The sequence below is a fragment of the Rhinatrema bivittatum genome, chromosome 3, assembly GCF_901001135.1.
Source record: "Rhinatrema bivittatum chromosome 3, aRhiBiv1.1, whole genome shotgun sequence".
NCBI classification, from domain to species: domain Eukaryota; kingdom Metazoa; phylum Chordata; class Amphibia; order Gymnophiona; family Rhinatrematidae; genus Rhinatrema; species Rhinatrema bivittatum.
This window is the reverse complement of record NC_042617.1, coordinates 561,875,084-561,900,280: the sequence shown is the minus strand read 5'-3', so window position 1 is coordinate 561,900,280 and position 25,197 is coordinate 561,875,084. Positions and strand designations below refer to the sequence as shown.

At 43.8% G+C, this 25,197-nt stretch overlaps 1 protein-coding gene across 1 annotated transcript in view; it reads right to left on the bottom strand.

Annotated features, from left to right (window-relative positions):
• Nucleotides 1-24,609, bottom strand: part of IL20RA (interleukin 20 receptor subunit alpha) — an 87,091-nt gene extending 62,482 nt beyond the window's left edge. The window contains exon 1 of the mRNA XM_029596491.1: nt 24,101-24,609. Within this exon, the coding sequence (XP_029452351.1) occupies nt 24,101-24,191 (91 nt within the window). The 5' untranslated portion in view covers nt 24,192-24,609. The remainder of the gene's footprint in view (nt 1-24,100) is intronic.
• Between the last annotated feature and the right edge of the window lie 588 nt (nt 24,610-25,197).

Below are 25,197 nucleotides of genomic sequence, written 5' to 3'. Positions count from 1 at the left end.
CAGACTGTGCTTAATTGTGGAAGGAAAAAGTTTCAAAACAGGATAAGAAGTGGCGTAAATGTTGTGTAGGCTAATATAAGGATTAGGACAAGGCCAGTTTCTAAAAAGTGAGCAGGATACATATTGTCCTTTAAAAATGGCTTTTGTATAGGAAAATTTGGCTAGTGTTTCAAAAACAAGAACAATTTCAAATGTTTCTTGAAGTGTTAGAAAGTAAGAAGGCAGTTTTTTGAAGCTAGCATTCCTATTTTCCCCCAAGCAACACATTTTAAAACATATTTCAAAATCGCTCCCATAGGAAGCTGTGGAAGTTGAGCAGCTGTGGCAGTGCTCTGGCCCAGACGTACATCAGCTTCAAGCAGGAACACACACGTTCACGTCTAAGGGCTGCTGCTGGAAATACATGGGGAATTTATATTCGAGTGAATAGCTATTTGTAGAAACGTCTTTAGGTAGCGTGGAGAGCATTAATGGAATACAAATAAAATGTCTCCTTCTCTTGCATGATCCAAACATGTTTTTTGAGGCAATGCTGAATACTTCTTTCAGAAGAAACCTGCTTTTACAACAGTGTCAGTTACTATTAAGCAAAACCCAAATATTCCTGGGTATCAGCCCTCCACAGACCAATAAGAATTTGGGTGAATCGAGCCCAGACAGCAGCAATGGCAGAAGATATTCTTGAAGCCATGTGCCAAAATTTCTACTGAATCATAATCCATCGCTTGAACCGCTAGGCTGCTGGAGAATTGTAGAGACAAATCTTAAATGGCATTTACGACTGGATATAGGATACACAACACTACCTTCCATGCATACAGCACTGATGAAAAATTTCACAATGCACAGAAGGCAAGGCTTTCTTTTAAGCATGTTTACACAGGAAATTGCACCCAACACTGTTCGTCTGTGGCACTTTAGTTAACCACATGAAAGGGAGCTACATAAACTAGCACTTGCTTTTTCAACTACTCTATGAGCTCTTCAGAGGTAAAGAAAAAAAAAAAATATATATATAGTCCCTCAACAACAAAAAATTTCAAGGTCTCATTGTTTCCGTTAATCTTAAAATTATATTTTACAACCAAGTTTGATTCACCCAAATTCAAGACAGAGATTTTTTTATATAGTAAAACAGTATTTGTTGAGTAGTGAATACAAATCATTATATCCTATGCTTTAAAAAAAGTGACTCTAAGTCACTGTGTACTTTGGAAAAGACTCCACAAACTCCCTTTGCACAGCTTTTAGAGTGGCCCCACTCTGACTGGCACAGTGCGATATTAACCTTCATTTCTATATTTACAAGTTTCATTATCCCTTGTGGGACATGCAGAGAGACCTTCAAAAGCAGTTAACACATCAGATTCATAGAAATTAATGGGGAAAAGGAAATTAAAAACAGAAATAGCAATCAGTATTGTATGGTGAGCAAAAGAATAGTGTGCATAATTGTGAAAAGGTTCACATATGTAGAAGTTAAAAAAAAAAAAAAATACCCTCATCTTCATTGCACACGTAGCCTTGCCCTCACTCTCTTATCAACAGCATTGCACATCAAGGAGGAACAATCTCTTCTCTAATAACATCTCCCTCATGTTCAAAACTCTGGAGTTTCGTGATCCATTTCACTCCTCCTAGGACAGGAATGCACGAACATTTTAAAACTGCACTGCACAGAGCAACCTACCACAGGAAGAGTGGAAGGTGAGGCAAGGAATGCTCATCTGCTTGGCCTAACAGAGGCATCCTGAGCCTTAAATATGCCATGACCTGAATCATTCATACATATTCCATCTCTCGCCCACATTGGTTGAGTATAGCATTTTCACTGTATACAACCAGCCTTCAAGGACTGAACAGAATTTTTGACTTATTGTGCAGTCTCTCTGAGATGCAGTCAAACAGTCAAAACGTTCCAACTGATCATAAGAACATAAGAAATTGCCATGCTGGGTCAGACCAAGGGTCCATCAAGCCCAGCATCCTGTTTCCAACAGAGGCCAAACCAGGCCACGAGAACCTGGCAATTACCCAAACACTAAGAAGATCCCATGCTACTGATGCAATTAATAACAGTGACTATTCCCTAAGTAAACTTCATTAATAACAGTTAATGGACTTCTCCAAGAACTTATCCAAACCTTTTTTGAACCCAGCTACACTAACTGCACTAACCACATCCTCAGGCAACAAATTCCAGAGCTTAATTATGCATTGAGTGAAAAAGAGTTTTCTCCGATTAGTCTTAAATGTGCTACTTGCTAACTTCATGGAATGCCCCCCTAGTCCTTCTATTATTCGAAAGTGTTCCTCTACTTTCTAGTGATTCCACATCTAAGTTACCACCAATTCTTCTCTGGCCATGGCATAAGATGGTGGACACACATGTTATGAAGACTGCAGCACACCACAAACTTTTCACACCTTGCAGTCAGGGGCAGAAGTAGCATTTCTCTTCTTTTGCGGCCTCACGCTGACACACTCCATCTCCAACTGGCGTGGACAAAGTGCCCCCTCACCATGCCACAGCAGCAGTGGCTACCAGAACTGGAAGGGGTCTTGCCACAGTCCACCGCACAACCCTACTATAAAGCCTACTGTAAAGTAATCAAAACTTTTTTTTTCAAGTTTGGTTTTTCAGATTTTTTTAAGAGCAAATCTTTTCTATTTGCCACCCCCCTCCCATATCCTTGCGCCAATGAGGGGGTCATTACAGAGCTACTGGTATCCAGTGCAACTCAGTGCAGCTCCTAGGTTCATTCCAATCTGGGGACAAGAACTCTCTTTAAGGCTCTTAGACTTGTGATCTGGTAAACAGTCCAAAATAATCACTCACACAGGGGTCAAATTTCAAAGAAGTGTTCAGGCGTCCATGTGCGCGTGGTTCCCCACGCGCACATGGCCGCGTGTACATGCTTGCCAGATTTTAAAATCCGCACGTGCGGGTGGCGCGAGTTGGGGGGGACAGAGTTTTCCGTTGATATGTGCAGCGACGCAATCAGGCCCCCCTCAGTTCCCTAGCCCCCTGCCTAACCTTCCTTCCCCTCTCCACCTCAACTTCAAATACCTACTTAGCCCCAATTTTTTTTTCTACTTACTGCTCCTCCGCTGTCCCGTCTGCCCCCTATCCTGACCCCTGGAGAGGCCTGGCCCTTGTGCGCGTAGCGGGGTTTACGTGCCTGGCCGGGCTCGTTTTAAAATGTGCGCGGCACGCATAAGGCCCGGCCAGGCACGTAAACCCTGTATTTTACTGGTGGCCTTTGAAAATTTGGGCTAAAGTGACTGGTGTTCCAACAACGAAGTACATTTACTGCACAGAAAACAATGTTTCTGCGCATAAATCATATTTTCTGCTTGGGATTTAAGCACAGAAAACATGACTTAGATGCAGAAAAATTTTGCGTGCGGAATAATCATAATTTTATACATGAAAAACATGATTTGTGCAAAAATCCTGAGTCCAGGACCCCTGCACCACAAACTCCAGGTTCAGCCCCATAGACTAACACTAGCCCCAGGAACTTCACCTCTGACCGGTTCAACTTGAGCATTAACAAAACATGGGTTAGGCCTATGCACCTCTCTGCATTGGGAAGGGGAGGAGGTTAATAGCGAATGCCTTCATTAGCATTGGATGTACACGTGAGGGTGCTAACCAAAACATAGTTTCATGCATACAGATTTTGTGTGCAAAGCTCCTTGCTGCCTCGGGAGTTGAGTACGCGCACCAAAAAACGTGCACACAAGTGCAGGTAAAACTGTGCTCTGCTAAGTATACCTTATTATATCAGGCCCTCTGGTAGCAAGCCAGAGAACCACCTGCTGGGGCGGAGAAACAGATTCTAGCATGGCCCTTATTCAAGAACATTTTTTTTTCCAGAGACACAGAATGTGCAAAAATCCTTTTTAATTATCAAGGTGCTATAGAGGCAACATTCTTGAAATAAAAAGCTTTTTTTTATGTACAGCGGTATATAAGAACCGGTATCTGAAGTGTTTAAACTTAATTAATTTTCTGGCTGACCATGCCGAAATGCTTTAACTGAAATGGCATTTCATTCTCAAAGCAGCTCCTTAAAATAGTATCCCTTTTGGGGCCACTAGCATGTTGTTCATTTCTTAAAAATGTAGTGCTCATACCTTTATCAACCAGACACGCCCTCTCTGCATAGTTTTGCCACGGGAGAGATAGTACTTAAATAATTTGTACACCCAACATGATGCAAGACCAGGTGTCACGGCACTACTTATCCTGACTTCAGATACAGAACCACAGAGGTCTATCTTATGAAAACGTTGCCCCTTAAATCATCATACCACGGATCTATCGGCACATTATTAGGCTTCTCAAAACTGGGTTATCACAACCCCAAACCCCGAAGATGTAAACTTTTGAAGGCAGGCGATTGGTCATTTCTGGTATCCCCATCTGGGGCAGTGTGATACTCACAGGGCTAATGGCAAATGGAAGAAGAAGGGAGTGCAATGAGCCATCTGCCATGGGACTCAAGTTAAAAACAAAACAGGGCAGTGACACTGACTGGCCAGTTAAAGAAGAGTGCTGGAAGTAATTCACTCTTAACTAGGGTTCTATGTAGGCTAAATAATTTGTTTTGTGGTTTTTGGGGTTTTTTGCTCACTTTCGGGCTGATATAGTAAAAGTTGCGGGAAAGCGGGCGAATGCCCGCTCTCCCGGAGCACGCACAGGCCACTCTCCTGTGTGCGCGATTCTGTATTCAAATGAAGGCCCGCGGCAAAAAGAGGCGCTAGGGACACTAGCGCGTCCCTAGCGCCTCTTTTTGGACAGGAGCGGCGGCTGTCAGCGGGTTTGACAGCCGATGCTCAATTTTGCCGGAGTCGGTTCTCAAACCCGCTGACAGCCACGGGTTTGGAAACCGGACGCCGACAAAATTGAGTGTCCGGTTTTCAACCCGCGAGCAGATTTCAAATTTTTTTTTTTAACTTTTTTTTTTAACTTTCTGTGCACTTTCCCGGTGCCCGGAGAAATTAACGCCTACCTTTGAGTAGGTGCTAATTTCTGAAAGTAAAATGTGCGGCTTGGCTGCACATTTTGCTTTCTGAATCGTGCGGGAATACCTAATAGGGCCATCAACATGCATTTGCATATTGCGGGCGCTATTAGGTTCGGGGGAGTTGGACGCGTGTTTTCAAAGCGCTATTACCCCTTACTGAATAAGGGCAACATCCTGACAACATTGAACACCAACTCCCCCTTACTGAATAAGGGGTAAAGCTAGCGCGTCGAAAACGCGCATCCAATTGCGGGTTAACAGTGCGCTCCACCGAAGTGCACTGTACTGTATTGGCCTGTTTGTTCTTAGCTTGTTTTCATTTTGTTCAGCTTCATTTTATAATAATTTTGTTTTTAAATATGACTGTCTTTTTTTAGTGCGCACTAACTCAAACAGTGCACACTAAAACAAATTAGTGTGCACTAATTTGAAATAATGTGCACTATTTGAGTTTTTGCATGCTAAAAATTAAATAAATAACATTTTGTGGATATTTTTGTCATTTCTTTTTATCAATAATATGAAAACACATCCCTAGTTCTATGCACTATTTGGCCTACATATGGGAAATAATGAGAGAAATCAAGGTATATATCAGACTGATTGTTGTCTTATTTGGGATACATATGGGAAAAAACCTTGCAAAATATAAAACAAGGGAGTTCTGTGCTCAAAATGCCTAGGTTACATTTATGTACAAAGATATGTCTTTTTCTTGACTAACAATCAACATTATAGTATCACATGAAAAAAATCAGTTTGAAGTTCTAACTATTATGACTTGTCTTCCAAACTCATGCTTCAAAAAATCTGTAAGTCTCTGTGTCGTGTTTGCTACTATCCATGGAAGGCAATGAATTCAGATGCATGAGGTTGAAATCCATCAATTTTATGAAAAATCTCCTTCCTACCTAAATGCAAACAGCATATTATCGCTAAAGGATTAAAAAAAAAATCCACATCACACAAACTATAGCAAGCTATTGAGTACTTCCTTGGAAAGTGTGAGGAACAATCACCTGATCAGTATCTTTTACTACAGACAGAATAAAATAATGAAAGAACTCTCAGACCTGGAACCATACATAAAGAACCAAGTCACCACTGAAACCCAAGACTGGGCATGATATCTCCAAAACAAGATATGTCATCTAGCACAAATATGTCATCACTCTAAGAAGAAGAAGAAAAATGCCATTCTGTCCAACCTCCCATGTGCCATTCTGGCCCACATAATGGACACTCTGAACTCCTCCACCAGCACTGTCAATCTGTCCAACTACACACAGCCAGGCAGAGGAATCTATCCGTACATGGGAACACTCTGCCCCCATCAAATCCACATGGACAATGCAATTCTGTGGTGACCTTCAAGCCTACTTCTGCCATCTACAACTCAAGGAAACTTCTGTACCAACCCGTGCACCAACACACTTACTCAACACAATTCTGACATCACTTTCAAAGAAATCAACAAAGAAGGAGCTACAGTTGTCACAAACAGTTTGAACTACTCAGATGGAGCAGAGAGGCAACTCTGCATCACCATATTCTACAAGCTTCCCATCATCAAACTCCACTGAAGAATGATAGAAGGAATTATAAAACCTCCTGAAAGGATTTCCTACTAGTGTGCAGGAACAAATTGCATGGTCACACCCCAGGAACCTCAACCAGGTATCTCCTATCTACAACCCAAATTATACAAACCAGGAAACCCTGGGTGTTCCACTGTTTCTTGACACTATCACAGTAGAAATGTCTCACTATATGGCGTTCATCCTCAAAAACTATGGCACCAGCACCCTAAACTATTTATGGGACGTCCTGAGGAAACTACAACCCATTTACAACCTCCCAGGAACACTATCCTGGCAACACTGAATACCAACGTCCCCTGTAAAGATGGACTACAAGCTATCTGAAATATCATCCAACATGCTGCTACAGCTGATCTGGCCATCAAACTTTGCAAATGTGTCCTCATGTTTCTAATTAATTAGACGTCCTCACAAGCTTATCTCTCAATAGTCTATAAGGTGCCTCCAGCTTCAGTGTCAGTTTTGCTACTACAGATTTATACAGCTATCCCTCCGGAAGTTTAAAAACTATCATGAAGAGCTTAATAAGAATACGTATGGGAGTAAGGAGAGGACCTGTCTTCTGAACACACCCCACTGCTGAGTCTTAGCAGCCATAATGGTGGTTAGGGGGCTCAAGCTAAGACAGGGCAAGTGAAACAGCAAAAGTCTGCCCACTGGATTGCTGCTAACCTAAGAATGAAGCTGTACCACGTTTTCTTTTGCGGGGGGTGGGGGGAAGGCATGGATCTTTCCCCAGTACCCACACTACTCACCTGTCACTAGCACCGACATAGAGAGCCTGCTTCTCATCCGGCATCAAGCTTCTCTTCCCCCCAGCATCACCAATGGGAAGGGGATGTCTGCTTCTTTCCCCATGCCATCCGCATAGGGTAGAGGCACAGTGTGAAGAGGTTATGGAGAAAAAGGAAAGTGAAGATGAAGGGCGAGAGGCTAAGAACAGGAAGGAGGAGTGACAGCGGAGCAGATGGAGAGGGAAAGGCTGAAAAAGAGGAAGAGTGGGAAAATAGAGGGTGAGAGGCTGGGAAGAGGAGAGGGGGCAGTCGAAGGTGAGAGGCTTGGAAGGGAGAGGGAGATGCTGGATGAGATACTGGGGGGAATGAAAAGAAAGAGGCTCTGAAAAGGAAAGTGAGTGTGACAGAGAGAGGAGATGAGAGGGTAGGACGAAGAAAGGAGTGGGAAAAAGGAGAAAGGGGAAATGGGAAGGCCAAGAGGGCAGCAATAAGCGAGAGATTGGAAAGTGAAAATAAGATAAAGGGGGCTAGAAGGGGTGGTATGGGATGAGAGGTGGAGGAATAAGAGGCAGATGAAGAACATGGAGGAGGGAAAAAAGTGAAGAAGGGAAGAGGAAAAAGAGAGAGATGTGACATGGATCAAAAAAAGAAGAGGAAATCAGGAGGGGACACAAAAGATAAAAAGTAGAGGAGAGACTGAGAACAATGTCGGGAAAAGTTTAGACAGCAAAAAAAAGGGAGAAAGTGTATTTACAAATTGGATATTGGATTCTGTGGCTGACAGTTTTAAATTGGATTTTCTCTGTAGCTTCTTTTAAAAAGGTATATGTGTGCAATAATTAACATGCAGCAGTGTTCTGTGGTGCTGGTCCCAGCTGAGCCACCCTGGCAGTGCCCCTACCCGTCTGGCCTCTCTACCCTGGGTGCCAGGAGCTCAGTCAGACTCTGCAAAGGGAAGAGGGAGAAGGGGGGGGGGGGGGGGGCTGAGGACTCCGAAAGTTACTGTGGGACCCAATAAATCCTGTAACTGCCACCATGCACACCTGCAATAAAAACTTGTTTATTCAGACTTTTTGGTTAAGCTCTCTTTAAGGGTGTATATATAGTAAGGCAAAATACAGATTTATTTGCTTCAAAAATAAGTGTACAAGCGCCACTCTCCCTCACTTAGAGCGAATAGATTAAAAAATATATTTAGAACATTACACATTCCAAGCACACACCCTTAATGACCTATGTACGCATTATTTTACTGTCAACAACTCATTTTTTGGGGCTGGCCCAGCCACTCAGTGGCCAATGCTGCCAAGTGTCAGAACAGGATTCCATTCTGGTTCAGCTACCTAAATCTTCTGCTACTCCGGGCTGGAGTGTTCCTTGAAAAGCTCGTGGTGAACGTTTTCACGAGCAAAAATGCACGTTTTTCACTTGCTTGTGCTCCTGTCTGCCACGCCCATCATGAAACCTTGCTTTTCTAGAGCTCTAGGGAGAAAGTTTCGTCCAGGGACGTGCCCCCTAGGCATGTCCCCGGCTGGAAATATTTACAGTTGGAGCCCAGAGCAGAACTGGAAACACAGGCATTTGGTTTCCAAAGAGACAAATATTCTGGATGCACTTGCAGGTGAATCTAGCAGCAGCAGCAAAGGAAGAACCTGCTGCTCCCTCAGCGGCAGAGAGTTGAAGGGTACAAGGAAGTAATAAATGATTTACCTGTGGAAGCAACTTATTAGGAGAAAACAGGGTTTGTTAAAAAAATAAAGTAACTAAGGCACCCCACTGGGTTCATTAAAAAGGGGATTTTGTTTCTCATCTTGTGCCTGTGGAAAAAGTCTTTATTGAATAAAGGCCCACATGAATTCCGTATGTTCACTTTCCTGCTGTGCCGAGTCCCTTTGCTAAACCTATCGGGCATTTCGTTCATGCAGAATAAGAGGGAAGTTGGGCTTCCAGCACCCAAATGTAAGCACCAATGTATGGCAAGACAATTTAGCATTACAGGAGGGAACATTTTTCAGCAAGGAAGTGCCTCTTTAAAGCAGCAGCTTGCTGCTAGCCGTGCATAACGTTACTGTACGGCGCCGCACACTTAGTCTAGATAAAAATCCAGCTTTGCGGGAGAGAGCTGCTGAATGCTGCCGAGTGCATCGAAGGCTGAACCTGACTGCCTTCTTGCCAGGACTCCCCTGCCCTTGCCCCGAGTGCTGCTTCAGTAGTGGCCCCGATGATCACATTAGCCTCTCTCCCTCCCTTCGTCATAAGAGGCCCAACTGGTTTAAACATAAGTTTAAAAAAAAAAAAAGGGGCAATCCAAAAGGCTTACCCCTTTGTGAACCCCCCCATTGGTAGCGACAAGGGTGCGGCATACTTTAGTCGTTTTTTTAGTTTTATTTTTTTCCAATTGAGGACGCTACACAAACCACATTGGGCAGGTATCACCCGCCTGCTGCTCCTGGATGCACGAGCGAGGTTCTATTACTTGGGGTGGGGGGGGAGGGAGAGCAAGGACAATGGGAACAGTCTAGTAATAGACACCCCCCCCCCCCCCCCATGCCAGTGGTAATAGATGCAAGCGCAGCATTGGTAAATTCTATCTCAGCAACCCTGGAGAGCCCCCTCTAGCTCTGAGATTCAACTTCAGGGAAACAACCAAGGAGAAATGACTTCCCGTGAGCCTTAGGTACCTCCACAAATGTGGTGCAAGAGTTTATTGGATCTTAGCAGTGCTTTTTTGTCCCCCCTAGAAAGATAGGTGCCAGATGCAGGGCTATCTTGGGTTGGCGAGAAGGTCAAGGGAAATCAGAACAATTATCCAGTGCCCCTCCCCCCTCCAAGGTTTCTCAGCTCCTTGCAACTGGCTGCAGGGTTCAGTCCCACAGCATGATCCTACCCCCCCCCCCCCTTCCCATCCTCCCTCCCACGAGGAGCAGGCATAAGGGAGCAGCGTTTCCCCCCTCCCCCTCCCGGCACGTCTTCTCTGCCACCTTCATGGCATTGGAAAAGCACCAGTGGAGGAAGGACATTGAAGGAAAAAGAGGCATTACTGGCGCTTTTCTCAGATTTAGAGCAGGAAGCTTTGGCGTGACAAAATGTGTACATGTGTTGCTAAAGTAAATCATAAAGAGGTGAATTTTAAGAGAGTTTCTGGGGTAAAAAGGCCCATATATGCGAGCATATGGGCCTAGCACGAGCACCTCTTATTGTAAAAGCTGCAAATTACGTGGATATCTGCACGTGCGTGCAGGCAACAAAACATGCGTAGAAAAGGGGCGGATTTGGGGTGGGGCGAGGCATTCTAGTGCAGAGCCAACATTTACATGCATAAATCCTGATTTTAAAACAGGCAGACACAGCATGTGTAGGCATTAGGATTCCGCTTGCTACGCAGCCTCATCCTACTCTGCTGCCTTCTGCAATGATGCCTCCACACCAGCAGAGACCTCTAGCGAGCTTGGCAAGCTTCTCTCGGCCTGCACCATACTCAGCCTTGTTATAATTTCCTTGCCTGCTCATGGAGTTACCTTCAGCTCCTTGACCTGACCGCTGTTACTCTCACTCCTTACCTTGCTGCCTCCAGGCCTTCTAGTCCCTCTTACCTTGTGGCCTATCCAGGCCTTCTAGCCTCTTGCCTTGTGGCCTATCTAGGCCTAACTCTTGTCTTGTAGCCACTGGCCCTTTTGCTTCTCGCCTCGCAGTCTATCTTGGCCTAACCTTGCTTTGTGGCCTTGCCTGGCCTTTCTTCTGCCTTGTGGCCTTCGGGTCTCCTGCTTTTCTGTGTTCTATATTGTCGTGCCCATTCCTTGTCCTGTTTAGTCTTGTCCATGTCTAGCCCAATCCTGTCACCATTCAGTCACGTCCTGTCTCTGTCTACCCCATCAGCAATCTTTACTTATTCCATTATCCAGTCCTTTGTATCTAGTTGTCTCTGTCTACAGCACTGCCTAGTCCAGCATGTTCAAGCCTCATCTGATCCAGCCCGTGCACAGCCTGTCCTCAGCCACGCTTGGTCCAGCCTGTCCTCAGCCACGCACTGGAATCCTATTGGACCCAGAACCCAAAGGTCCAACCTGCGAGGGAGGGGGGCTGGCTAGGCAGAATACCGGTCCTTGTCCTGTTCAGCATCCTGCCTTGCTCCTGGGGTAGTGTACCCTGGGTCCAGCCCAGGATCATATAACAGCAGGGCTGTTACCTGAGCATATTTACTTCTGCTCTTTATCAGGTGTAAGTCTGAATACAACTCGTTATAGTCAAAAATCTACTTAGGGGTCTGGGTAAACTGGGGGGAAGTGCAGGCTGAAGAACCAGAGGGGTCTTGATGACCTAGAAATAGACTGGGCAAACTGGTGGACCAAGTGGTCCTTCATGCGTGCTTGTTTTAAAATGTACTCACTTGAACGTGTAAAAGCTGACAAGACCTAAGGAAACATGCGAATAATGTTTCCTTGTGTAACTTGTTAAGATCAGAAGCACTCATACGTGCGCTGGGTGTATTTTATATAATGAGTGCGCACTTGCGCAGATGATTTAAAATGTCAGCGTCTGAGTGCTCGCGCCCATACACCCAGGTATACGGGCGCACGCATGCTCATTTTGAAGTTACTGTCAGCGTGCTTAAAAGGAGAAAAAAGAAGAAATATATATAATAGTGCTAATAACAGTAACTTAAAATTACAGGATGGTTAAGAGTATGGACAATTACCAGCTTCCGGTGCTGTTCTATAATATCCTTGGTCATGGCATACAGGGCCTGCAGAGAACACCCTGGAGGAGACCTTCTCTGCTCCCTAATCCAGCCTCTCCCCTCCTGTCATTTCCCACGAGCCAATGTAGAGGGAAAAAATGGTGCTGGCACTCAAGTACCACCAGAAGAAAAACTCGGGATCTAGAATAGAGTCTTTCTGCAAATCTCCCAAGTTGATAACGCAGAGAATAGAACCAGCGCCTCTGGAGGGACAGAATTACAGGCTAAAGTGGTCCCTTCTATTATTATTAATTAATCAAATAGCTAATGGAAATTATGACACTTTCTCAATACCTAGACCACAATGCAGAGGAGGTGGGCTTATGCTTATAGCAAAAAAAGATTATGCTATGAAACTACTATCTAGGAATATTCCACAGAATTATGAAATTGCATTGCTTTCTTCAGCGAACCTGCAAATATGTTTACTTTACTGCCCTCCAGGTCTGTTAGATCATAACATTTCACCAATCACAGAATTCATTGTCGTCAATTTGAACCTGACTAAACCATCAGTAATTCTTGGTGATTTTAATCTTCATATGGATGTTAACCTGTTCCCGACCACTTGTAGCACTCTAATAGGATCACTTGCAGCACTCTTGTTATGAATTAATCACATCAGGTCCGACTCAAAGCAGGACACTCCCTCGATTTAATTTTCACAAATTCAAAAGATGTTGTTGACTCATCATCAAATTATACCCAAGTCCCCTGGTCAGACCACTTTTTAATCAATACTAACCTGACATTCAGATCTAAGCCGATCATAGATACTGCACACCCGATTTCATTTAGTTTTCGCACTCCATTCAGAAGTGAATGTCTTCAAAAGGAGTTTGATATAAACATTTCTAACACTGATCTATCAAATGTTACCTATGTCACACTTTCTTGGTTTGAAACTACAAATACTATTGCAGACAAAATTAATCCAAAAAAAATTAAAACCCTCAAGCCTACAAAGAAACATAACCCTTGGTATAATAAGCGAATTTATGATGCCAAAAAAATTCTTAGAAACAAGGAAAAAGCTTGGAGAAGAAAGAAATCTATCGAAACTTTGAGTAACTATCATACCTTTCTTGCCAGGTACAAAAAAACTTATAAATAAAACAAAAAAGGAAATTTTTTGCAATAAGATTCAAAGGTTCTCTTATAATCCTAAAACACTTTTTTTAATATAGTCAAAAACCTAATAAAACCTCCGAATCATAATAGTACAAATCTTCCTGAAAACAAATGTAATGATATTGCTTATTTTTTTTAAAGATAAAATATCAAACCTAATAGCCAACTTTGATGCTACACCAAGGCAAGAAATAAATATGCAAAAAAAAAAGGTCAATAAATGGTCAAATTTTAGAAGCATATCAAAGGATGAAACTGAAAAACGTATAAAGACTGAATCCTGCAAGTCATTCTCTAGATGCAGTTTCAACAATGTCATTAAAAATGATAGCAAATATTATTGCTCTTTTAGTGGCATCCATAGTCAATCTTTCCCTACGCGAAAGGCACTTCCCAGAAATATTAAAATGCGCCATAATCAGACCAATTTTAAGAAAACAAAATCTTGACCCAACCGTACTGAGTAACTATCGATCCATAGCAAACCTTTCATTCTTATCTAAATTAATAGAAAAGGTGGTGCAGAAACAACTAACAGAGCATCTCGAAGAGAATAATATCCTCTACTCTTCCCAGTTTGGATTCAGGAAATACTTTAATATGGAAACTTTACTACTAGCATTAAGAGATACAGTACTGAGAGGCTTTGACAGGGGGCAAAGTTACCTCTTAATTTTGCTCGATCTTTTGGCAGCCTTTGATTCGATAAATCATTCAATACTTCTTGGCTGAGATAGGATTAAAAGAAACCACCCTACAATGGTTCTCATCCTATCAAGTGCAAGATAACAGGGTAACATCAGATAGAATAACCCTTGATATCGGTATTCCACAAGGCTCTAGGTAGTCGGCGACATTATTTTATATATATATATATATATATATATATATATATATATATATATATATATATATATATATATGTTGCCTTTATGTCACCTTTTATCTGGGCTAGGTCTTATGTACTTTTTATATGCAGACCATATTCCAATTTTAATCCCGATACAAGACACAATTGAAAAGACATACAAACTAACAACAATGTATCTAACAGTAATTAAATAACTGCTAACACACAAGAAATTGGTGTTAAATATTGATAAAAAAATGAAATTATATTGTTAGAAAGGAAACCCAGAAATGTAAGACAACAAATCTATCTCTTCAAGACAATATCATAATTAAACCAACTGACAAGTGCCAGAGACCTAGGAATAATCATTGATATCAAACTTACCTTCAAAAAGCACATATCAAATAAAGTAAGAGAGGGTTACAGTAAACTATTGACTCTCAGACGACTAAAGCCACTACTAATTCAAAGTGACTTTAGAACAGTTCTTCATTCACTAATCTTTTCTAGCACTGATTACTGCAATTCACTATTACTCGGCCTACCATCTTCAACACTCCGTCTGTTACAAGTATTGCAAAATGCAGCGGCTAGAGTCCTAACAGGAAGCAAGAAAAGTGATCACATAAGCCTGCATTGGCTCCCAATTAAATACCGAATTCAATTCAAAGTACTTTGTATAATACACAAACTGATCTATGATGACCAAACAGATTGGTTAAACGCAGCAATCCGGTTGTATAAACCAGAAAGAAGTTTAAGATCTACAAACAAAGGCCTACTGGCCATTCCATCTGTAAATTCTGCCCATTTGAGCCAAGTAAGGGAAAGAACTAATCTCTTTAGCTGGACCCAAGCTAAATCTCTCTATAGATTTAAGATGGCAATTAGATATCAAAGCTTTTAAAAAGGACCTAAAAGCATGGCTATTCGGAATCGCCTACAAGGATAAAGAATGAGAGCAGCTTAACAGATAATTTTATTCACCACTACACCTGGATATGTTTATTTTACTTTGTTTATTTTATACTAATTTTAGAGTGACAAATATTTATTTTGTATATTTTTATTTAAATGCCAGTTTCAGATTGATATTTTAGTTATATGTATTACACTTGTTATTTTAGATTTAATATGCATTTTATTAATATCGTAATACTGTTATTTTATAAGATAGCAATGTTACTGTTTTGATGTGAAGCTTGTAAACCATTGTGAAGGCCTGTCTAAATAATGGTATAAAAAAAAAACAATAAATAAATTACTATGGAGACAGTGTGATGAAAACTTTACCTCCTGAATTCCAAGCCCTAAAAGCCTGTCTTAGAAGATAAAGTGTACACTCAACAAAAGGATATTAATGCTATTCATGGTTTTTTTTTTAATTGTACATCGCTCTGTTTTACAAATTTAATAAGATGTGATTAATCAAGAAAATGAATAAATATAAACAGGCTCTAGGAAAAATGATGCCCTGGGTAAAAATTGGCTTCCCGCCAGTTCTTCAGCATAGGTGGTGATGCCCAGGTGCTTCTCGGCTCCCGGATGTGTACGTTTACTCTGACCCCAGCTGGTCTACCAGGGACTTTAGGCAAGTTTTGGGGGGGGAGGAGGTTTGGGGGGGGGGGGGGATTATAAATAATTTGATCTCAAATTTTTCTCACAAATTTTGTGGGGTTTTCCTATCCAACCCACCCCAACCCACCCCAACCCTTGAGATCTAATTATTTATAATCCCCCCCCCCAAACCTCCTCCCCCCCCAAACTTGCCTAAAGTCCCTGGTAGACCAGCTGGGGTCCCAGGAGCAATCTCCTGCTCTCGGGCCGTCGGCTGCCAGAAAACAAAATGGTGCCGGTGGCCCTTTGCCCTTACCATGTGACAGGGGCTATTGGTGCCATTGGCCGGCCCCTGTCACATGGTAGGAGCAATGGATGGCCCACATCATTTTTTAAGATAGCAGTGGCCATTCCCTAAATAAACTTGATTAACAGCAGCTAATGGACTTCTCCAAGAACTTATCCAAACCTTTTTTAAACCCAGCTACATTAACTCATGATTTTAAAGACCTCTATCATATCTCCTCTCAGCCGTGTCTTCTCCAAGCTGAATAGCTCTAACCTCTTCAGCCTTAGAGGAAAAATCCATAAACTGCTATTATGGTGATATCATTTTCAGGGACCCCCAATACATGACGAATTATGAAATATCGTACGATATTTTAATTCATCATAAAAACAATGCACATCCCTAGTTATCAAGTGTGTTAAAGTCATAATGCATTTTGATGAATGGCCCAGTAAGTTAGATGGTTGGACTACACAGAATAACCTGACATTGGTTGGCAGAGAAACATAAGCAAGTAATTTTGATTAATACAGTCATCTGGGAAAACAGATACAAAAACATTTTATAAACTAAAATTGTGTATAATTGTATCTATTAATGACCTTAGACAAATACATGTGAAATTAACTCTAACCAAAATTAAAAGAAATAGCTAGGTCTATTAGAAATCATAGGTAAACAGATTTAAGCCCATAGGATAGATCTACCAGGAAGAGAAGGGACAGCAAGTGATTTAGGTCATTTTGTGTCATCTGCTAATAGAGCTAATTAAGTACATTTCTTGGAAGCTTGATTGGTAGCATCATATTTGATGTTTGTGGTAATAATTGCTAGATATTCTGGTTTGCTTTTATACCCTGAGCAACAAGAGACGTCAAAGTGAGCAATACAAAACTATACATCTCATAGATTTATAAATGCATATTGTAATCTAGAAGAATAAGAAAAGATACTTCATAGTTTCAAGCAAACAGCACTATGTGCAGGGATTCTGAGTGTGGAGGTGGAAGATAAATGTCACAGGCTAGCTAACTTTATGTGCAGGACAGCTGAGGAAAAAGCAGAGATTTTGGTAGGTCTCTCTCATTTCTTTCTATAGATCCCAAAAGTTCTTAACAGCTGAAGGATGCCCAGGAAACATCATATCACCAAAACTGTTACCACTTCTATTGCTGTCCTGATCCACAGTGAGGAATCAATTCAGTATGATGGATGTCTGCAGATCAACTCTCTCAGGAAACAGGTGATGGAACTCACAGAGGAGGTAGTGAGACTGGGAAGCATCTGGGAGAATGAAGCCTGCATTGATGAAATGTTTATTGAGGCATCAAAGATGGATAACTCAAGCTGAGGGGAAGGTGAAACTGGACTACAAGATGACAGCTTGACCTAGATTACTACAGCCACTAGATCCCAAATCCCAACTTCAGTTTCTCTTGAGCTGGAGAACCGGTATGCAGCCCTGGAAGTGGAGGCAGGGAAACCATTCCAGGATGAGTGCTCAACAACCACTTCACCTAGGAGGCGGAGGGCAGTAATGGCTGGTGAATTGCTTTTGACAGACAGAGAGGAATCCATCTGACAGCCAGACTTGTTGTCCTGGAAAGTGTGCTGTATGCCAGTTGCCAAAATCCAAGACATTACAGACAGTGTTCCAAAAATCCTCAAGCCTACTGACCACTATATGATGCTGCTCATTCATGGTGGTATGGATGATACTGCTAGGTACCACATAGATTGCATCATAAGTGACTTCATGGCTCTGGGAGAGAGAGATGCACAGGAGGTATTCTCCTCCATCTTCCCAATCAAGGATAAAGTCCCGGGAAGGGAAGCTCGCATTCAAGAGATGAATGAATGGCTGCACTGATGATGTTGACAAGAGCATTTTGGTTTTGTGGACCGGGTTGCGGTGTCGGGCCTGGGTCTGAGCTCCAACCTAGGCCGAGGCCCAAGTGTCAGGACACGGCCTCCGGGCCGGGTTGCAACATCAGGCCTGGGTCTGGGCTCCGGCCTAGACACAGATTTTGTGACCTAAGGCTCACCCTTGCCATCAGATACCCCTGACAGATCAGATAAGAGACCTCGGCATCGCACTTGGGCTTAGGCCATGGCCTCTAGTTTGGGCCTTGGCTTGTGCCATAGGTGAGGCCCCGGCTTAGGGCCTAGGCCAAGGTTAAGATGTTGTGCTAGGATGTAGGCTGTGGCCCCTACTTTGGGCCTTGGCCTACTCTTTAGGTGAGGCCCTGGCTTTGGGTCTAGACTTAGGCCCAATCCATTAATTTCAAATGAATGCAATGAATAAGGTTTGTTTCATTCGGTGGGCCCCCAATTTGTTTCGTGCCCCCAAATGAAACAAATTGCCCTTATTTGACGTGTTTTAAAAATTTTTTTGAAACAAATGCACATCCTTACTGAGGAAGGCTTTAACCCATCATCAGGAATGGATGAGCAAAACCCTATGGGAAGTAAAACATTAAATACTTGTATAGAAATTGGAAAAAAAAGGTAACATTGGTAAAGATATGTACACAAATGCACACAGTTGGGAAATAAAGTCCTAGATTTAGAGGCAGTCATGGTAAAAGCTAACTTGGATGTAGTGGCTGTCACAGAAACATGGTACACGCAAAACAATGACTGGGATATAGTACCAGGTACAATCTATTTAGAAAGGACTGGCTAGGAAGGAATAGAATGGGGGGGGGGGGGGGCATGGCACTATATATAAAAATTATATTAAAGCAACAGAATTAAGAACATAAGAAATTGCCATACTGGGTCAGACCAAGGGTCCATCAAGCCCAGCATCCTGTTTCCAACAGTGGCCAAACCAGGTCACAAGAACCTGGCAATTACCCAAACACTAAGTCTATCCCATGCTACTGTTGCTAGTAATAGCAGTGGCTATTTTCTAAGTCAACTTAATAGCAGGTAATGGACTTCTCCTCCAAGAACTTATCCAATCCTTTTTTAAACCCGGCTACACTAACTGCACTAACCACATCCTCTGGCAACAAATTCCAGAGTTTAATTGTGCGTTGAGTGAAAAAGAACTTTCTCCGATTAGTTTTAAATGTGTCCCATGCTAACTTCATGGAGTGCCCCCTAGTCTTTCTACTATCCAAAAGAGTAAATAACCGATCCCGTTCTAGACCTGTCATGATTTTAAATACCTCTATCATATCCCCCCCTCAGCCATCTCTTCTCCAAGCTGAAAAGTCCTGACCTCTTTAGTCTTTCCTCATAGGGGAGCTGTTCCATCCCCTTTATCATTTTGGTTGCCCTTCTCTGTACCTTCTCCATCGCAATTATATCTTTTTTGAGATGCGGCAACCAGAATTGTACACAGTATTCAAGGTGCGGTCTCACCATGGAGCGATACAGAGGCATTATGACATTTTTCATTTTATTAACCATTCCCTTCCTAATAATTCCCAACATTCTGTTTGCTTTTTTGACTGCAGGGCTTATGAGGGAAGGAGGAGGCACTGTTGGTTAGTATGAAAAGAGGAAACGAAACATCTGTTTATATTGACAGACAGAAGAAATAGATAGAGATTAATGGAGGATATTCACAAAATCGCTATGAAAGTGGAGGAGCTATTGCTAGGGACATCTGACAGATGTTGATTGGGACATCCGGGCTGCAGTGTCTTCTAGAAGCAGGGAGATCATGGATCTTCTCTTGCAAGTGGAACTGTTCCGTCAACTGGTAACAGAAGCCATACTGGTAGGGGCAATGCTGGACCTGGTTCTCAGCAGCAGGGACAATGTTTCTGTTGTTGCAGTGGACGATGATCTGGGATCCAATGATCACCGGATGGTGTGGTTTATATTAGGGGTGCCGGAGATGAAGGCTCAATTAAAGGTGAGTCCTAGACTTCAGGAAACACTAGCTTAGTTAAAATGAGGAGGTATTTCAAAAGTATCATTAGCTGGATAGGAAAATCTAGGGGGAAAGTAGAGCAGTGGGCAAAGCTAAATGAAAATACTGTAAGGGAAAGAGGAAAAAGAGGTTGCTTTGGTTTTGTAAAGAAGTAGCCGAAAAGGTAAGGGAGAAAAGGTTAGCGTTCATAAAACTACAAGAGATCACAGAAAAAGAGGAAGACAGGCGACAGTATCTGGAAAAGCTAAGAGAAGCCGGAAAAGTAGCCAGGAATGCAAAGATTCAAATGGAAGAAAAAAAATAGCAAAATGGGGAGTGACAAGACTTTTTTCAGATACGTTAGTGACAGGAGGAAGTGCAAAAGTGGCATTGTCAGACTAAAGAGGAGAAGGGGAAGAATATGTAGGGGCTGACAAGGAGAAAACCAAAATTGCTTAACAAATATTTCTGTTCGGTGCTCACTGTGGAAGGGCCTGGAGCAGGATCACATAAAACAAATACAAATAAGACTAGAAGTGAGGTAACCCTCAATCGATTATCAGAAATGTGTGTTCATGAGGAGCTATCTAAACTTAGGGCTGGATTTACTAATACTGCCGGGTTCTTTCAATCCCGCGGTAACGGGAGGTGGGGGTAAAAGGTGTAGTTATTCAGCGCAAAACCGGCAGCGAAAAAGACGCGTACCTTTCGCTGTCAGCAAAGTCTTTGTGGCATCAGCCCCGGTGCTGCCCCGACTCCTCCTCTTCCGGGGCTGACGCCGCCCCAACTCCGCCCCGATCTTGGTATCGCACGCGATAAGGGACTTTTCGCGTGCGATCCGCTTGGAAAATGACCCCCTTTAATGTAGATAAAATGAATGCACCCGAGGCCATTAGAGAAGTTCTGGCAGTTCTGCTGGCTGACGTTTTCCAAGCTTTTTTAGAGTCGGCAGCAGTTCCGAAGGACTGGAGATGAGTGAATGTGGTTCCTATTTACCAAAGTGAAAGTAAGTGGGAGGAGGCTGGAAATTGATGGAATTGCTGCTAGAACAGATGGTGGTTCGGTTTCTAGAATCCAGTGGATTGCAAGATCCAAGGCAACATGGTCTCAGCAGAGGTAAATCTTGTCAGCTGAATCTGATCAATTTCTTTCATTGGGTGACTGGAGGGTTGGATCAGGAGAGAGCCCTAGATGTACTGTACTTGGATTTCAGTAAGGCCATTGACGTGGCTTGCATAGGCAACTTATAAATAAATTGAGCACCCCTGATATGGGTCTTAAGATGACTGAGTGGGTTAGAAACTGGATGAACGGGAAGCAAGGAAGGCTAGTGGTAAATGGAGTTCACTCCAAGGAAAGGGGGGGGCCTCTGTTAGCAGTGGGCTGCAACAGTTTCGTGAATGGCATTGCAGAAGGATGCCTTTTTGCGGATAACACCAAAATCTGCAACAAACAACCAAGAATGTGTGGAAAACATGAGAAGAGATTTGGCAAAGCTTGAAGAACGGTCTAGGGACTGGCAGCTAAGATTCAGTGCTAAAATATGCAGAGTTATGCATTTAGGATGCCAAAACCCAAAGGAGAGATACAATCTAGGGGGCAAATTTCTTCTAAACACGAAAGGAGAGAGGGATCATATCTGATGACCTTAAGGTGGCAAAATAGGTGGATAAAGGCAACAGCAAAAGCAGAAGGATGCTTGGCTTTATAGGGAGAGGAATGGGCAGCAGAAAAAATGAGGTGATATTGCCCTTAAGTAGGTCCCTGGTGATACCTCATTTGAAATGATGGCAGACCGCATCTTCAAAATGATATAAGCTGGGTGGTCAGTCCAGAGGGTGGCTACTAAAATGATCAGCTGTCTTTGCTCTACAGCATATGGGGACAGACTTAAAGATCCACATACATGTAATCATGTTTAGGACAGATATGCTAGAGAAATGTAAATACCTTTAAGATTTCCATGCACAGGAGGTGGGCTTCCTTCAACAGAAAGGAGGCGCTAGAATGAGGGGTCATGGGAAAAGGGTGAAAGGAGCAATCTAAGGAAATATTTCTTTACAGAGAGGGTGGCGGATGCATGGAACAGCCTTCCTGTGGCAGTGGTGGAGACAATAACTGTATCTGAACTCAAAAAATTCTGAGAATCTCTGAAGGAGTGGTTGGAATTATAAAGCTGAATTAGTTGATGTGGATGGGCAAACTAGGTGTATTTCTCTTTGAACCTGCATACTGGAATAGATGGTGGGCAATTTTCAAATAGCTAATTTTCGGGCCGATACAGTAAAATCGCGGGAGAGCGCCCGCTCTCCTGTGCGTGCGATACAGTATTTTAATTTATTAAAATTAGGGCCGGCGGTAAAAAGAGGCGCTAGGGACACTAGCGCGCCCCTAGCACCTCTTTTCGGACAGGAGCGGCAGCTGTCAGCGGGTTTGATAGCCGACGATCAATTTTGCTGGCGTCGGTTCTCGAGCCTGCTGACAGCCACGGGTTCGGAAACCGGACGCCGGGAAATTGAGCGTCCGGTTTTCGACCCGCGAGCCAATTTTAAATTTTTTTTTTTTTACTTTTTTTAACTTTCGGGACCTCCGATTTAATATCGCCATGATATTAAGTCGGAGGGTGCACAGAAAAGCAGTTTTTACTGCTTTTCTGTGCACTTTCCTGGTGCCCGGAGAAATTAGTGCCTACCTTTGGGTATGCGCTAATTTTTGAAAGTAAAATGTGTGGCTTGGCTGCACATTTTACTTACTGTATCGCGCGGGAATACCTAATAGGGCCATCAACATGCATTTGCATGTTGCGGGCGCTATTAGGTTTGGGGGGGTTGGACGCACGTTTTGGATGCACTATTACCCCTTACTGAATAAGGGGTAAAGCTAGCGCATCGAAAATGCGCGTCCAAATGCCGGCTAACAGTGCGCTCAATGCAGTACAGTGCGCTCCGTCGGAGCGCACTGTACTGCATTGAGTGCACTGGAAAAAAACCTACAAAATTCTTTTTAGTTTAGGTTTCTGTTTTTGGATGCGTAATTTGTAAATTGTGCATGCAAAATAAACTTTGTATGCATTTGTTGCATTTTGTGTATACTGCCATTCTTACACTCTACAACCATTACATTAAGATTAATTTTCTCCCCTACAAGAAACTCTTACCCAGTTATTGGAATGGGGCAAAAATGTGTCTTTTACTTACATTGGAGGCAGTGTACTGTCTTTTTAAAAGGGACTGAGCGTTGCAGCACGCTCCCAGGCTGTGCCTCAGTGAACGGTTCATCTGCTGTGCTGGGAGGAGTGGGGCCAGCAGCGAGAGAGGCTAATCCACTGTCCAGTGCACAGGCAGGGGAACCTCGCTTCAGCTCCCAGCGCCATGCATGACCTGTGCCTGGAAAGGGACATTTCTGAGACTGCCTGAAGTCCTGACTCTTTGAAAGCTGTGCACAGAATGCAAATATGGGGCAAAGACAGGTGGCTCGGGGCGGTGACAGGACAGTGAAAGGGAGCTGTTTCTCGTGTGTGTGTGCGCATAGCTATACAAGGTACAGCTGAGTGGGGAGAAGTGAGGGAGAGGTAGGCAGTGTGTGTGTGTGTGTGAGGGGGGAGTCCTGTTTTGTTTGGGGAGAGACATCTAGCATGCGACACCTGTGGGAAAGTTGGCGAGTAAATTAAAAGTACTAGGAAAGTGCTGTTAGTGTTGCCTGACCGAAATCAAAAACCTCGGGGAAGTTGTCAGGCTTTGGTTTGAGTTCAAGAGGGCAAGGATTTATGAACTCCAGTGATCCGCGTTTAAACAAACAAAACCAACCTGAGCAAAGCTGTTGGCTACGGAGAGGCATCTGAAGAGTGCGGTAACAAAACGGCTGCTGCAAAGGGGGGGAGGGGGGTACTGCCACGCTTATTAATAGCGAGGTATCTTTACAAGGAGGCTGCAAAACACTGAGCTGAATCCCCCCCCCCCCCCAGTAAGTCTTATCGGCCAAAACGAACCCTGCCCATAACACATTCACCAGGCTGCCAGCCCGTCAGTGGCAGCGACTCCACGGCTTGTGTGTGTGAAAACCGCAAAAATATTCCATCGCATGCCGAGCCCTCCTCACAGGACTGTTAAAAAAATAAAGTTGTAACGCTCAGAGCGTGTCCTTCACGTCCCTAATGCGATCTGAGCGCGTTTTCATTTCCAATTCCTCTTGACAAAGGGGGGTTTGACAGTGCCCCCGCCGCAGCAGCAGCAGCAGCAGCAGCAGCAGCAGCAGCTCTCCCCCCCCCCCCTTCTCCTTCCCCTCCCCCATTACCTGACTCCGCCGGACAGGCGAGGACCCGCAGGAGCAGCACCAGCACTCCGGCCGCTTCCACCCGGAGCCCCGGAGCCCTGGGGGCCGGCATGGCTCCGAAATCACATACTTGGGGTGGGGGGCCGGATGGCCCGCGAGCCGCCCCCGCCCCCCCTCGGGCTCTCCGGCGCGGCTGCCGCTCGCACCGTGCGGCCGCAGCGGGCTGGGAAGCGAAAGCGCGCGCGCGCGCGCCGCCGGGGGAAGTATCGGTTTCAGCGAGAGCTGCGCCCAGCCCTCCTCTCGTCACTGCAGGAGCGGCCCGGAGCGGGGGAAAAAAAGGGCTTCCCCCGGCGATCGCTCCGAGCCGCTGATTCACACGGGAGGAGGGGGGATTCGGGGCGAGTTCTTTGGGAAGAGGAAGGCGCAAATAAACCACTGCCTGGCGGGAGCCGGGGGACCTTGTGGAACTTGGAAGAGTTTGTGTAAGGAGAGAGAGACGGGGAAGGATGAGGAAGGGTCCCCCTAGCTGATGTCAAGTGAAGCGTCTGTAATGCCCTGAGAGGGAGGGAGGGAGCAGCGCGCCAGGTGCTGCTCACCGGCGCTTTCATGGCAGGGAGGGGGAGATCTCAAGAGTCCCTCCCTCAACCTGCACCACTGCTCTTCCCCCACTCCAACATACCCCTCCCCCATTAAATATTGGGATATCTGTTGTTTCGAATTCAAACTTAATTCCAACATACCCTAAACACATTAAGTCTAATCGTCAAACAGAATCAAAACAGTGTAACACATAAGCCACAGCTTTAAATAATAGTCCTATTCTTATGACCCAACGTACAGCCTGAAAAGGAGAAACAGACACAATATGAAAATTCAGCTGTAAAAAGAAAAAGTGCACATACTAGTCATTGAATTTTTACAGTGTCTGCACTGTATGTAGCCCCGTTTGGTGCACAACAAGTGTTCCCACAACCTATGATTAGACAAGCCCAGATTATTATGGGCTTCACAATATAAGCCACAAGCGTTCTGAGGCTATTTATGATGGTTGTGCCATACACTTTTTAAAGAGTTTCTTTTTACAGCTGAATTTTCATATTGTGACAGTTTTAAATAAA